Here is a 15,166-nt window from a genome sequence, read left to right as displayed (position 1 = left end):
GAGTGGCCCCCTCACTTCCCTGCCCCCATCCCCATGCAGAGCTCCCTCGCACCCAGCCCCTCAGTGGGGAGCCCACCTCAGTCACTGGCCATGCCAGCTGCACCAAGGTAGGGGCATCAGGGCATTGGGATCCAGGGGGCTTCCTAGCGGCAACCCCTGACAGCAGCTGCTCTTTGCTTCCCTGTCCCCCCGCCCCACCCAGATGGTCCTTGGTCCATAGAATCATGGAAGATCAGGATTGGAAGGGACCTCAGGAGGTCATCTAGTCCAACCCCCTGCTCAAAGCAGGACCAATTCCCAACTAAATCATCCCAGCCAGGGCTTTGTCAAGCCTGACCTTAAAAACCTCACCCATCTGGCTTAGAGCACACTGTTCAGGGCAAGCCCCAGGGAACATCGGAGCGCCCCATAAACTGGATGGATGTGGCAGGACCCTGCCCATAACCCCAAGCCCCACCCTGAAATGATCAACAGCAATGCTGCTATCAGGGCTGGGATTTAAACAGCCATCATTAGGCTTCAGAGTCAACGCCGCACTGACACTGGTACTGAAGTTGCATGGGGAACGTTTCATCCCAGAAGCAGCAGGCAAAGGGAAGACACACACACACCACAAACCAGGAGGAGGGCAGCTGACAGACAAGTTCCATGCATGACTAAAAAGCAACAGAGGGTCCTGTGGCACCTTTGAGACTAACAGAAGTACTGGGAGCATAAGCTTTCGTGGGTAAGAACCTCACTTCTTCAGATGCAAGCGTCTGAAGAAGTGAGGTTCTTACCCACGAAAGCTTATGCTCCCAGTACTTCTGTTAGTCTCAAAGGTGCCACAGGACCCTCTGTTGCTTTTTACAGATTCAGACTAACACGGCTACCCCTCTGATGCATGACTAGGAAGTTTAGCTTGGGGCTGCCCCCTACCAGTGAGCCAAGGAAAGGTCTTTGTGACTCTACCACCATCAGCCCCCAGTGCCATCCAGCACAGGGGGAGGGGGACAGGGGTTTCCAGGGCTCCAGGCACAACCTGCAGGTTCCAGTCAAATGCTAGGGCCCCGCACCCCCTGGGACCAAAGGGACAGCAGCCCCCAGAGCTCCTGCTCTGAGAACCTTCTGCCCTGTGGCACATGGGCCCAGGCCACCAGGACCCCACAGGGAGAGCTGGGCCTGTCAGGGCCTCAGAGCCCAGCCAGTGTCTTCATCAAGTGTCCAGGGACCTGCCCTGCTAATCTCTGCCCCTTCCCGGGCCCCTCATACAGCAGTAGCCTGCCAGCTCGAACCTCGGCTCAGACCCTGCCAAGGAAGCTGGGCCATGCCAGGCAGCACAGGGCTACAGGCAGAACAGAGCTGGGGGCCTCGGCCCCACATGCAGGGGACAGAGCAGCACAGCTGGGAGGGGATTGCGACTGAACCATCCTGGGTGTTACAGCAGCTCGAGGCCCGACGGCTCCCCGACAAACGAGCCAGGAACCTCCACCCACAGCTCACCCTACAGCCAGCCCAGCCCTCTGCCTCCATCCTGAGTGCGAGGCTCCCACAGCCTGGGGATGTAGGGTCGCTCTGTGGGAGACCGACTCAGAGCCCACCCTCCCAGCCCCCAGCACGGGGACCTGTTGTCCAGGGCAGCCCCAGCTCTGCCAAGCCCCACAGGCTCCTGAACAAGCCTCCCCAGGAAGAGTGAGGCCCAGGCTGCCTGTGCCAGGATGACAGGGACCAGCTGCCAGCCCTGGCTGGACCCAATCTAGGGTCGAGGGGCCAGGACACCCAGCCCTGTGAGCCCTCTCCCCTTCCAGACCCCTGGACAGCTCTGCCAGCAGCTGGGCTAGCATGGGGGGGGGGCAAACTAGAGACACCCCACACCCATGGGCCACTGCCTGGGCTTCTAATGGGACTCCTGGGGGCCAGCTGGATTGGACCCCGGAATAAATGGGGTTCAGACATCTCTATGCCCCTGGGGCTGCAACTCCAGGCCCCGTGGAGGAGCCGATCCCAAAAGGAAACCCCAGCAGCAGTTTTCTATGGCTGAGGAGGCACAAACCCAACAGCCCCCTCCCCTCCCCCATACAGAGAGAGAGAGGAGGCCAAGCCTGGGCCCCACAGGCCACATAGGGCTCAGGGGCCTCGCTCCTTCCCCCACCAGCTATTTCCTCCAGACCCACTTGGAGCGCGCTGCGTGCCCAGCACACAGATTAGCTCCCAGAGACAATGCCGCCCCCGCCCCTCTCCCCCACTCCAGTCCCCAGAGCCAGTGCTGCAGTGGAATTTGCTCCGCTGGCCGGCCAGCCCCCTCCCCACACGTGGCTGCAACCGAAGGGGTGGCATCGGGCTTAGACAGCTCCCCCCACACCCTGATCCCTGGGCTCCTTCGCCCTTGGCGCCAACCCCCAGCCCCATGAGGGGCCCCAGGTGCGGCAGTTTTGGGGGAGGGGGGCGAGATGCTGAGAGGCTCATTCTCCTGGGTAGCTGGCGGGGCTGCCCCAGGTGCCAGGAGGACGCTCAGGCCCCGCACAGAAACCACGCCTGTCAGGCACAGATGTGTCTGGAGAGTGGCAAACCCAGTTGAGCCCCCCAGTGGAGTGGGGGCCTGTTCCACACTGAGATACGTGTGATGAGGAGGTCCCAATGTGATACCCAGGGCAGGCCCAGCAGCGGAGTGGGTGAGAGTTTTAAGAAGAGTCCTAACTTCTTCCAGCCTAGAGTCAGAATGGGGGGGAGGGGTCCCAGAACATTAACCCCTTGGGTGCCAGCTCCAACTCCCCATCTGCAGGGAGGCCTGATAGGAAGTGCAATGGGGAACCCTCAGCATGCACAGCCCTCCAAAGAGAGCACCAACAGGAAACTAAGGCATAGAGGTAGGAAGGGGACTGCCTAAAGTCACCCAGCGAGTCAGTGGCACAACTGGGAGAGAACCCAGGAGTCCTGACTGCCAGCCCCACCCCCCACTCTAACCCACTAGCCCCCAATTCCTTCCCAAAGCCAGGGATAGAACCCAGGAGTCCTGACTACCGACCTCACTCCCCCACTCTAACCTAGTAGCCCCCATTTCCCTCCCAAAGCCAGGGATAGAACCCAGGAGTCCTGACTGCCAGCCCCACCCCCAATTCTAACCCACTAGCGCCCACTTCCCCCCCCCAAAAAAATAAACCCAGCAGCAGTCAAGGCCCCATCACTGCAGAAATTAAAGGACAGTGGAGAGAAGAGGCTGTGGGAATGCTGGGGGAGTTCACCACGCTGCCAAAGGCAGGGTAAGACAGGATGACCCTGGAGGCTCTGCTGCCCCGGAGGGCTCTGGGATTCCTGGGGGGGTGAGAGGCACAGAACGACCCCCCACCCCTCCCCTAAGTCCCGCTGTCCAAAGTAGGATACCTTCACACACAGGAACCCCCACCGGTGCTCAGGACACACAGCTGCTGGCAACACAAGACACACACCCCCACCCCCAGCTTCTCACTCCGGCAGGCCTGGGGCACAGTCTCCCATCAGCCCCTGCAGGCAAGGTGCTGCGAGCAGTGGGGGCTCAGCACTGAGCCCTGGGGGCTCACAGGCAGCGAGGGGGGCACTGTGCCGACACACACCTGGCCCAGCCCCAGCCCCCGTAATCCCCCGCCCCCCACAGCTGAGACAGTGGCAGTGCATGCTGGGACACAGCCCCTCACCCCTCTGCATCAGGGACCGGCATGCTCTCCTGACAGGTATGCCAGCCGAGGCAGGGCACATACCTACAGAGTCTCCCACCCCGACCCATGCTGCCCAGCAGCCCCAGCGCCCTGGGATCCTGACCACAGGCAGCTTAGCAGGACCACTTACGCTAGTGCAGTGAGGCTGGGACCCGACAGCCGCAACCAGCCCAGGGACTGCTGGAACTCCCAACTGCCTGACACAGCCCCCCAAAGGCCAAGCCCGCCCAATGTACATTGCCAGGCAGAACACGGGGTCCAGAGCCAGGTGAGGCAGCCAGGACTCCTGGGTTCTATCCTCAGCTCTGCCAATCACTGGGCCAGTCACTTGCCCTCTCGGAGTCATTCATGCTGGGGCAGAAGTAGCCCCAACCTGCCTCCTCTGTGGCATTTGTGAAGGCTCATGAGAAGCTCAGGGGCCAGGGAGGGTTCAGCCAGCGCCCCAGGCTGTTCAGTCAGGGATCCCATTGCTGCAAATCCCCCACTCCCCAGGGCAGGGGAAGGGCTGCTCCTGCCAGCCGAGGACCCACGGATGGACCAGAACTGACCCTCACAGGACAGTGGAGCTGGCTCCCCTGGCCTGGCAGACACAGCCAACTGCCCCTGCCCCAACAGTGCAGCCAATTCAGAGCCAAGTGATTGGCTTGGGAGAGTCGGGGCCTCTGTGACCAAGCCCAGAGCAGGGAGACTGACTGGTGCGGGGGTGGTGGGAGTGGGAGACAGGACCTGTCACTTCTATGGTGCAGTCCAAGCCCAGCATCCGGACCCCTACCACTGGCCCCATTAGGCACCCTTCAGTGCAACTGGCGCCCCCGGCAGGGCCCGGGGAGGCTCACCTGCCCCTCACTCTCCCCATGGTGGGGGAAGGGGTCAGTGTTGCTAAAAGCCCATGAGTGGAGGGGGGCCTGGGAGACGCCACCCGCCTCAGGATTCCTGGTCTCCATCCTGGGTGGGCGAGCAGGTTCAGGCCCTGATTTTGGGGCACATTTGGATGCTGTCTTGAGGAAAGCTCTGCAGTCCCCAAGGCAGCAGGGAAGGGGGCTCACTAGCCAGGCAGAAAGCCCCTGAGAACAGGTCCATACTGTCCTGCCAGCTGGGCAGGAGAGAATGGCCTGCGCTGGCTGTGCTGGGGCAGGCGGGCCCCCCAGCCCCACTCCTCCCTGGCCGGTTGGGTCCCTAGGTCTCCCTATTGCTGCAGCCAGCGGCTCTGTGGGAGGAGTGTTTACAACCGGATTAGCCAGTGTGATTGTTCAGGCGGCTCCAGGGCCCTCTCCAGATTCCACAGCTCTCCAGCTGCCTGGCCGCTTTGTTCACAGGCTAGCAACGCAGTGGGGAGAAGAAAGGGGCAGGCGAGTGAATGGCCCAGCCAGCCGGCCCTCTCCTGCATCTGGAGGGGAGGCAGCTGCTGCAGCTCTGAGCGCTCCCTGGGCATAGCCAGCACTGGGGAGGGGCGGGGAGGGATAGCTCAGTGGTTTGAGCATTGGCCCGCTAAACCCAGGGTTGTGAGTTCAATCCTTGAGGCCGAGGGGGCCATTTAGGGATGGGGCAAAAAATTGGTCCTGCTAGTGAAGGCAGGGGACTGGACTCAATGAACTTTCAAGGTCCCTTCCAGCTCTATGAGACTGTCTGTGGGGTGAATGACAGAGGCCAGCACCACCGAGCCATTGCCTGCCACCCAATTCCCCACCCCACCTCATTCCACAGGGGCAGCCCCTTCACTTAGGGGGCAACATGGGCACACAAACCATCGCGCTCCGGGGAGCCCACGCTGCTGCAGCATGGCACAGAGAAGCCAGTTTTGTGGGAGCCAGGCTGCTCTGGAGGAAGGGGGGAGGTTAAACAGGGGGTGGCTAAAATCAACCAGGGAAAGTCCTGAAAGTGGGAGACTTTGCAAAGGTAGGAGGACCTCATACCCAGGATGGGGGCGAGGAGCTAGGCTGTTGCCCCCCCCCCCAAAACCCCCGAGTGTGTGTGTGGGGGAAGACGACTGGAGCTCATCCCCCCGGACGGGGAGGACCAGGCTGCCTCCTGATTTCCACTACTACTGCCCAAGACGAGAATTTACCCAGAAGAGACCTGAGCTGAGCCCAAGGCCTCCCAGCCCCCAAGCAGTTGGAGCTGCTGCAAAGGCCTCTGCCTCACTCGGGGCTAGAGGTGCCTTTCCCTAGCGAGGACGCTGTCTGGGTGCATCTGGAGGCTGGCTCCAGGACAGAGACGCTCCAAGTTCCTGCAAGGGGGGGTTGGCACCAGCAGTCTATGCGGGGGCAGAGTGGCCAGACCCCGTCTAGCCATGGGGCCACGCAATGCTCAGGAACGAACAGCACGGCGGGACTCCCGCAATGCAGCGAGTTGCTCAACAAGAACAATGCTGGTCTATGTCCAGCCAGGCAGCAAGGGGGGGTGGAGGGGGTTATACTTCAGGGCATCCACAACCTGCAGCAGCCATCCCACAGACCCTGGGCCCATCCACATGTGTTCCCATGCGCTGGCTGGGAGCGCAGGGCAGGCCGGCCTCGCCAAGCTGCACAAACCAGTCCAGCAGCTTCATGGGCGAGTGAAACCCACGCTGAATAATAACCCTGCACTGTATTTACCTTTCACAGCAGTTCTCTCATTGCTGGCACATCGCTGTGTGCTGGCAAGTCGGTGCAGGACACGCAATTAAATCATCTTATCTCCCAGATGCATCACCTCGAGTCCCAGCTCACACTCACTGGGGGGTGGGGGGCCGCTGGCTGACCAGCGGGGCTCCCCGGACTCTTGCTGAGTTTGCCACTTGCCCGGCAGAGCCAGGGGAGGCCAGATCCCAGCTGGCCCAGTGCGGAGCTGGGGAAGCATTTTGAAGTTTTCTCCCAGCCTCCTCAGTGCTTCCTAGCCAGCGGGTGCCCTGCCCCAATGCCCCAGCTCTGTGAAGAAGCAGGGGAGCCCAGCCCGGGCAGGTCTGGGAGCGCCCCAGGACGGGGCCTCGGAGTTACTTTCCAACACAAAAAGTTTGAGCATCGGGGCTGGGAAGAGACCAGAGTCAAAACATCTGTGCAGGACATCAGCCCCCCCCCTGAACCGCGAAAAAAATGCCATCAAATGTAAGGTCAGCCCCAGCGCCCCCAGGAAGCCCTGCTCCCCCACCCCAACTCACCCACGAACCCCCCACTGTACAGCCCCCACCACAGTGCAATGGGATCCCCCCACGCTCTGCGCCTGGCTCGTGGGGATTTCATGGGCAGGAGGCCGCGATCGCAGAGAGGGGGAAGGGCGGCAAGGGGGAAGGCGCCGGCTGGGGAAGCAGAGAGAAGCCGGATCCGCGCTCCAGCTCCAGGTTTCCCCACGCTCCCAGGCTGGCTGGCGCAGGCTGCGAGGAAAGTTTACTTCTAGTCAATAGTGAAAGAAGAGGAGCGCAGGATTGTTCCCCGCAGCCTCAAATCAGTGCCTGCGAACTCCCAGCCCAGCCCAGCCGCGGGGCAGGGGCCGCGCAGCCCCCTCCCCCAAGCGGGGATTATACAATGATTAAGTATTTTCTTTGTGCTCAGACACAGGGCCGGCCCCCTCCCCCCAGCGCAGACAGGGGAGGGGGCTCCGAGCAGGGGGGAGCGCACAAGAGACGGGTTACAAGTAGTTCCCAAGTTGGACGAAGCCGTCCCCGTCCTGAGCCCCCGATTCAGCCGCTGATCCCTGCCGGGGGAGCCCGCATCATTGGGGCGCGCGACGGATTCCTGGCTTTGAACCCCCCCCCCAAAAAAAGTTTTGCAAAGTTTATAAAGAGAAAGTGAAGGGACCAGATCACATCGCCCCCCTTCCCGACGCCACTAGACGCCCCCCCGGGACGCCAACCTGGGGGCCCCGAAATCGCCAGGACCCCCAAACAGCAAGAGAGGACCCCTCAACAACAGGGTCCCCGAAACTGCCCCAACACTGAGCAACAAGAGCTCGCCGGGGGCGGGGGTCCCCTGGCACTCGCAGCTGCCGCGATCCCCGCTCCAGCTCTCCAGACCACAACTCCCCCAGCCGGCGCGCCCCCCGCACGGGATCCCCTGCCCCCTTACCTGCTCCGGCTCCCAGCTGCGCCAGCAGCGCGATGCCCAGGAGGCTGCCGCCCAGCAGCGCCCGGGACCCGGCCCCCGAGCCCATCCCGCTGCTCCGCTCGCGATCCCGGACCCGGACCCCGCTCTTCCGCCGCCCCCGCCCTAGAGATCCATGGCGGGGCCAAGAGCCCCGCGCCGCAGAGCCAGACACCAGCGCAGCCAGGCTGTCTCCCTCCCTCCCGGACCCTGGGAAACTTCCCCCGCCAGCAGCGACTCGAGTCCCGGCCCGGCCCGGCCCGGCCGCCCCTCCTCTGCGCGGGGCGGGGCCCGGCCTCCTCCTCCCTGGGCTCCCACGCTCCCTCCTGCCCAGCCCGCTCCCGGCCAGGCCCAGCCCCGCGCTGCAGCTAGCGCCGGCAGGTGGCGGGGGGCTGGCCGCGCTCCCTCGCTGCAGGCGGGGGGAGAGGGGGGCAGCGCGGCGCTCAGTGGGGCTCGGGCTCCGGGGGACAGATGACTATGGAGGGAGCGGGATGCAGTGGGGGGCTCTGCTGGGAGATCTCTGAGCGACCGGATAAAGGTTCCCCAGGGGAGAGGGGTACAAACCTGCCCCCCCCCCCAGCAGGGTGGGGGAGGGGGCATAGGCAGCGGTGTGTACTGGGGTCAGGGATGTGCTGGCTCAGACCCCATAGCCTCGGCCTTTCCCACAGAGTCATGAATCCTCCCTCCAACATGACCAAAAAAGCGGTTGTTTTTTATGAACATCCAAGTCCCCAAGGAGGGGAAAGTTTCCATCGCTGGCTGGCTGTGGCAACGGGCGGCCCCTCATCCACCCCCGCTTCCGGCAACTCCAGCCCGAGTCGACTGGTGGGGTCCGCACACTGGGGCGGCTGTAGCCCTGGCAGGATCCCCGCTGCTTTGTTAGCATTTGGGGGGAGCCAGGCAGACTCGGGGATGGAACAGAGCAGACCTTGGATGAACTGAGTCCCAGCTGGAGCAGAACCAGCCAGGGGTACTGGAGAGAGACGCCGGGGGGCTGGTTAGTATCTCGGGGGTTCCTGCCACTTGGCCCCAGCTGCTCAAGGGCTGGAGAGAGCCACTTGCCCCTCCTCAGTGCAGAGCGCCCCCCCTTGCTCCATCACCAGCTGGAGTTGGGCCCAGCTGTGCCCACACTGGTAACATTGCCAGCCCAGAGCCTTCGGCCTCATGCTGCCCTGGCAGGATGGAGCTTTCCTGGAAAGTTCAAGGCAATTCAGACAAGACAGCTGGACTCCAGGAGAGTCCAAGACAGCTCAGCCCAGACACTGCTCTTCCAGGCTCCGGAAAGCCAGGTGTCATTGCAGGAGGCAAATTGTGGGGGTGAAGGCAGTTTGACTTCTACTTGAGGAAGAGGACACGGAGGGACCAAGGGGTATGGGATATGGGGCAGAGCTAGGGAGCTGTGGAGCTCTTTGCAGGGGCACTGAGCACTCTGAAAATCAGGCCCTGAAGATTCATCTACAGCTGGGTGAGCGTCTGCACCCTGACCCCCTGGGTCTGGCTGCCACAGCCGCGCCAAGGCTCATGTGCAACCCCCCTGGGCAATCACATACCGGGACGCTCCGTCCTGTCTGACTAGGGCGACCCAGGCAGTAGAAGCCTCTCTGGAGGAATGGGCACAGGGCTGGGGGGCTCTAATCCCACTACTAACACTGCGCTTTGATAAGGCTTCACAGCCAGCTGCAAGCCACAGCCCCCCCCCCCCCCGGCCAAGCTCTGAGGCAAGAAATACCATCCAGTGGGAGGGAGGGGAAATGACTTGCCCAAGGCCCTTCAGCAACTCAGTGGCAGAGCATGCATAGAACCAGGCCTCCTGCTCCCTGGCACAGCACCCCACCCAACCACAGCCTGCTCCCCAGCTCACTGCTATTCCTACTGGTCGGCATGTGGGACAGACAGACAGCTGCCTGCTCCCAATTCGCAGCCTCTGGCACATGTGACTGGCCTCCCAAGGAGGGAACAGGGGCTGCCCTGCCCCTCCCCCCCCCAAGAGATTGCTCTGTCACAAGAGATCAGGGGTCCTGATTCTCAGAGGTGCTGGTACTGGTGGGAGTTATTGCTAGCGTGGCCCATATACATGCCCTAGATGGGATCAGGGCCCCGTTGCCCTGCACAGCTGCCTAGGGAGAGACAGTCCCTGCCCCACAGAGCTCACAGGCTGGGAGAGCAAACAGGCCAGAGAGGGGAGGTGACCTGTTCAAGGTGACCCAGCAGGACTGCAGCACAGCCTGGAACATAACCTAGGTCTTGCTGGGGGCCAGCCCAGTGCCCTCCCTACAGGGCCGTTCTCCTTCCCCAGGCCCACCTGCTCCCTGGCCTTAGAGCTCTCAGCAGCTCAGAGGAGAAACCCTGCACAGCAGAACCTCCCCTGCAGCCTTCCTAGCCCTGCTGCCCCCACGGCAGCTGGCAGTGGGGGTGTATCTGGCAGAAACATTTTCTCCAGAGAGAAGGTTCCTGGTGGGGCCTGGGGATTCAGGCTCATCTGGGGGAGGGAGGGGGTTGTGCTCCAGGATTCTGATCCCAAATCTCCCCCAAACTCACTGGGTGGCCTTGGGCAGGTGCCCCTCCCCTTGGGGCACCTGAGCCCCCAATATCATGGGGTGAGACCGATCTCCCCAGGGAGCAGTGGGGCTCAGGGAATTGCTGGCTGGGGTCACAGGCCGGGTGGTGCTGGGGGGGCTGTCTGGACGATGGAGCCCCATTTCCCATCCCGCTGTCCTGACCCTCGGTGAGGATGGGATATGGTCACACCCATTTTACTCCTTCACTAGCCGCAGCGCTGCTGCCGCCATCTCAGACCCCAGTGACTGGAGCGGGCACAGCTGCTGTGTGAGCCGGGGGGGGGGGGGGGGGGAGGTGATGGTCTCTGGGCCCCTCACCGCACAGCACATGGGGTGGGGCACGCCCAGCTGCCCCAATTGTGACTAAGTGGCAGAGTGCCCTGAGGCTGGCACACAGCAGGCCATGCTCCCGTCTTTGGACTGGTCTCCGCATGACACCAAGGGGCATGGGATATGGGGCATAGCTGGAGCTATGAGGCTCATTTCAGGGGGGCTGAGCACTCACAGGACTTGTGGGTGCTCAGCACCTCTGTAAATCAGGCCCTGAAGATTCATCTACTGCAGGGTAAGCATCTGCACCCAGACCCCCAGCAATGCACCGCCCCCTGCCTGGGACAGGCCCCTCTGGGGGCAGCGGAGAGCTTGGCTGAGGCTGCCAACCTGGGGCCTAGCCTATTGCGGGGGGCAGATAGTGACCTCCAGGCTGAGGCCCAGCCAACTCATCTCATGGGGGCTGAGACACGGCCATCATGAGGACTCTGTTATGGACAGGCTGGGATGTCCCCTGGGCTGGAGATCAGCAGCTCCGCTGGGCGCCTGGGATCCCGACTGAGTTATGGGAATGGCCTCAGGTCCCAAGGCAGCTGCCTGCCCCAGGGCTGCGATGTCTGCTAGGGGCACTAGTCACAGCCCCTCTATTCCCCCCATGGCATTAGCTCCCTCTGCTGCTGCCCCAGGCTTTGCAAAGCGTCGGGTCTAACAGCCTCCTCCTCTGTGAGCCCTTCCTGCTCCCCCCTTTCTGTGCGATTCTCACAGCCCAGATCCTCCTATTTATTTTCCTTTGTCATTCTTGTGTGAATGCTAAAGCCAGCTGTGGAGCAGGGCCGGCTGCCGGGGCGCTGGGAAAGAGCTGCCAAGCCCCGCTCAGAGCACATCTGCAGAGGTTTGGGGGACCAGGGAGCAGTCTCAGCAACGGGCTTGGGGTGCCAAGGTGCAGCCAGAGCCATGGACTGGGGGAGCAAGGTGCCTCCAGGGCTCTGGGGGACACAGACAGGTTGAGGGACAGTGTGTGGGGCTTGGGAACACACAGAGGGGCTTGGGGAGCACAGTGAGAGGTTTGGGTGCCTAGGAGTGCTCCCTGTGAAGGGTTTGGGGTGGCAAAGTGATGGGTTCAGGGGGGCAAGGAACACACACAGCAATGGGTTTGGGGGTGCCTGCGGGGCTCACACAGTGAGGGTTCAGAGGTTCCCAGGGGCTGACATAGTGAGAGTTCAGAAGTACCGGGGGGCTCCCACAGTGAGGATTTGGGGGTGCCTGGGGGCACCCCGTGACTGGTTCAGACCCCCCCCCTTTTCCACGACAGGGAGCACATTGCTGGATCTGGGGAGACTGCCCAGCCCTAGAATAGTGAGTGTTGGGTGGCACAGCTAGAGGGCAGGCTCCGCCCCTTGTGGGGTCAGAACTACTCCAGAGGCCCAGGAGGGCTGCGAGGTGCTGCCCTTGGGATGGTTCCTACTATGGGGGCTCACCCCAGAGTCAGGCCAGGCACCCCAACAGGCAGCCAGACTCCATCTCCCCTGCTATGACCTCGGCCTTCACTTCCTGTCCTAAACAGCCATGTTTGCACAGCCATGTAGTGTATGTGGCTGTTAAACTGGCCCCGGCCCACCCCAGAAGTGGCTGCAGCTCAGCGCTGGCTGGTCCCTGCATACCATGTATTTTGCAGTAGGGATGGGGGAGCCAGGTTGTAGGGGGCAGTGGGGCCCGCGCAGGTTATTTCTGTTCATAACCATCTCCCAGGCTCCGCCCCCCCGGGCCGCAGCCTCTGCTGGGTCCCAGCCCAGACGGGCTTTGCTGGAATCGCTGCAGCTGTTCCCTGGTTAGGCACGGATGACAAAGATGCATCTTTTCAGCTTCAAAATGATCCTTCCCAGCCACCCCCCTGCTCCCCTCCAGCTCCACATCATCCCCCCACACCTCCCCTCCTGCCCCACATCCCCCCCACAGAGCTGCATATGGATCCCCGGGCACAGCCACATGCGGATCCCTGGGCAGAGCCGCTCCTGGATCCCGGGTAGAGCCAGTAACATTTGGGGCCTGCAGGGGCAGGGCAGGGGGATTTGGACATTGCCACTTCCCCAGCTGAGTTCCCATGTGTCTGCCCTGCCTAGCAGTGGGGGCCCTGGGCACAGTCTCCTCTGGCTCAGCTGGGTGGCACCATGCAGCCATTGTTTGAGGTCACTGCTGCACCCCCCCCAGCTGCAGCCTTGGCTCTGGAGAAGTGCAGGGACGCAGGCGCTGGGCTCCCTCCCGTGGGCCTGACTTGGTTCTTTCTTGGGTTGTTTTTTCTCTGCGATGATTGGACATTAAATCCCTTTGGGCCTGGAAGTTCCCAGCTGCTCCCAAAGGGGAACACATGGAGGGGGTCATGGCAGCAGAGAGAGAGCCAGGACTCCTGGGTCACATCTCTAGCTTGGGGTAGTCCCCTTGCTCTGCCTCAGTTTCCCACCTTTAGCGGGCTCAACTCACTGCCATGCCTGGCTGGGGGTGGGGAAGGGGTGGAATCTGCTCCAGTTTGTGAAGCATGAGGGCCCCGCGTGGCTGTGTGCCGTGGACAGGTGTGGTGTAGGCAAGGGCAGCGTGGTTGTGACCCATCAAGCGGCACTCACCACATCTGTGCTGTGGAGCCCCCAGAGCAGTCGTGGGTGCGTACCTGGGCCTGGCAGGCCATGGGGATTTAGTATCCGGAGCCCTGTGCTCCCTTCAGCTCTTCGCTGCTGTGTGAAGAGGAACAGACCCACCAAAAGCGTTTCATAACCAACCTCCAGGCTGCACCTGAGCCCAGAGCCAGGGGACCTGCCAGGCGGGACACGAGGGGTGAGCACTCAGAGACTTTAAGGTCAGAAGGGACAATCGTGATCATCTAGTCTGACCTCCTGCACAGTGCAGGCCACAGAACCTCACTCCCCACTCCTGGAATAGACCCAGACCTCTGGCTGAGTTACTCACGTCCTCGACTCCTGGTTTAAAGACTTCAAGTTACAGAGAATCCACCATTTACACTAGTTTAAACCGGCAAGTGACCAAGGCCCAACGCTGCAGAGGAAGCGAAAACCTCCCAGGGTCTCTGCCAATCTGATCCAGGGGAAACTTCCTTCCCAATCCCAAATCTGGAGATCAGCTAGACCCTGAGAACCATGAGCAAGTCCCAGCCGCCAGACACCTGGGAGAGAATTCTCTGTGATAACTCAGTCTCCCCATCTAGTGTCCCATCTCCGGCCATTGGGAATATTTGCTGCTAGCAGTCGCAGATCAATTATGCCATCGGAGGCCGTCTCCTCATCCCATCCCCTCCAGAACAGACTCAAGCTCAGTCTTGAAGCCAGTTCATTTTGTTGCCCCCCACTCCTCCCCGTGGGAGGCTGTTCTAGAATTTCCCTCCTTTGATGGTTAGAAACCTTCATCTAATTTCAAGCCTAAACTCATTGATGAGCAGTTTATATCCATTTATCCCTCTGATGTATTCACAGAGCGCAATCAGATCTCCCCTCAGCCTTTGCGTGGTTAGGCTGAACAAGCCAAGCTCTTTGAGTCTCCTCTCACAAGGTCGGTTTTCCATTCTTCTAATCACCCTAGTCGTCCTTCTCTGCACCTGTTCCAGTTTGAATTCATCTTTCTTAAACATGGGAGACCAGAACTGCTTGCAGTGTTCCAGGTGAGGTCTCACCAGTGCCTTGTATAATGGTACCAACATGTCCCTGTCGCTACTGGAAATACCTCGCCTGATGCATCCTAGGACTGCATTAGCCCTTTTCATAGCTGTACCACATTGGTAGCTCATAGTCATCCTGTGATCAGCCAATACACCCCCAGGTCTTTCTCCTCCTCTGTCACTTCCAACTGATACATCCCCAGCTTATAGCTAAAATTCTTATTAGTCCCTAAATGCAGGACCTTGCACTTCACACTATTAAATATCATCGCATTTCTATTACTCCAGTTTTCAAGGTAATTCAGCTCTTCTTGTGTGATATTCCGGTCCCTCCATCATACTGGCAATACCTCCCAGCTTTGTATCATCTGCAGATTTTATTAGCACTCTCCCACTTTTTGTGCCAAGGTCAGTAATAAAAATGTTAAATAAGAGCGGTCCCAAGACTGATCCCTGAGGAACTCGCTAGTAACCTCCCTCCAGCCTGATAGTTCACCTTTCAGTGTGACCGGTTGTTGTCTCCCCTTTAGCCAGTTCCTTATCCACCTTTCAATTCTCATATTAACCCCCATCTTCTCCAATTGAATTAATAATTTCCCATGTGGAACTGTATCAGATGACTTACTGACATCCAGGTAGATTAGATCTACTGCATTTCCTTTGTCTAAAACATCAGTTATCTTCACAGAGAAACAGATCAGGTTGGTCTGGCAGGACCTACAGTTTGTAAAACCAGGTTGTATTTTATCCCAATTACTGTTCATCTCTATGTCCTTAACTACTTTCTCTTTCAAAATTTGTCCCAAGACCTTGCATAGCTGAGATAAAAAATAGTTTCCCGGATCATTTCCTCCCCCTTTTCTTAAAATAGGAACTCCAGCCATAGGATACGACCCTCGAGTTTACCATTGGGCTTGCAATTTCATGTGCCAGTTCCTTTAATATTCTTGG

General features: G+C 60.5%; 1 protein-coding gene across 1 annotated transcript in view; it reads right to left on the bottom strand.

Annotated features, from left to right (window-relative positions):
• The window catches only part of LOC101932864 (neurogenic locus notch homolog protein 3), a 48,584-nt gene extending 40,209 nt beyond the window's left edge, over nt 1-8,375 (bottom strand). The window contains 1 exon segment of the mRNA XM_065576295.1: nt 7,712-8,375. Within this exon segment, the coding sequence (XP_065432367.1) occupies nt 7,712-7,796 (85 nt within the window). The 5' untranslated portion in view covers nt 7,797-8,375.
• Between the last annotated feature and the right edge of the window lie 6,791 nt (nt 8,376-15,166).

The sequence above is a fragment of the Chrysemys picta genome, chromosome 22 (genome assembly GCF_011386835.1).
Source record: "Chrysemys picta bellii isolate R12L10 chromosome 22, ASM1138683v2, whole genome shotgun sequence".
NCBI classification, from domain to species: Eukaryota; Metazoa; Chordata; order Testudines; family Emydidae; genus Chrysemys; species Chrysemys picta.
Note: the sequence above shows the minus strand (reverse complement) of the source record. Positions and strands in the feature narration are given on the sequence as shown.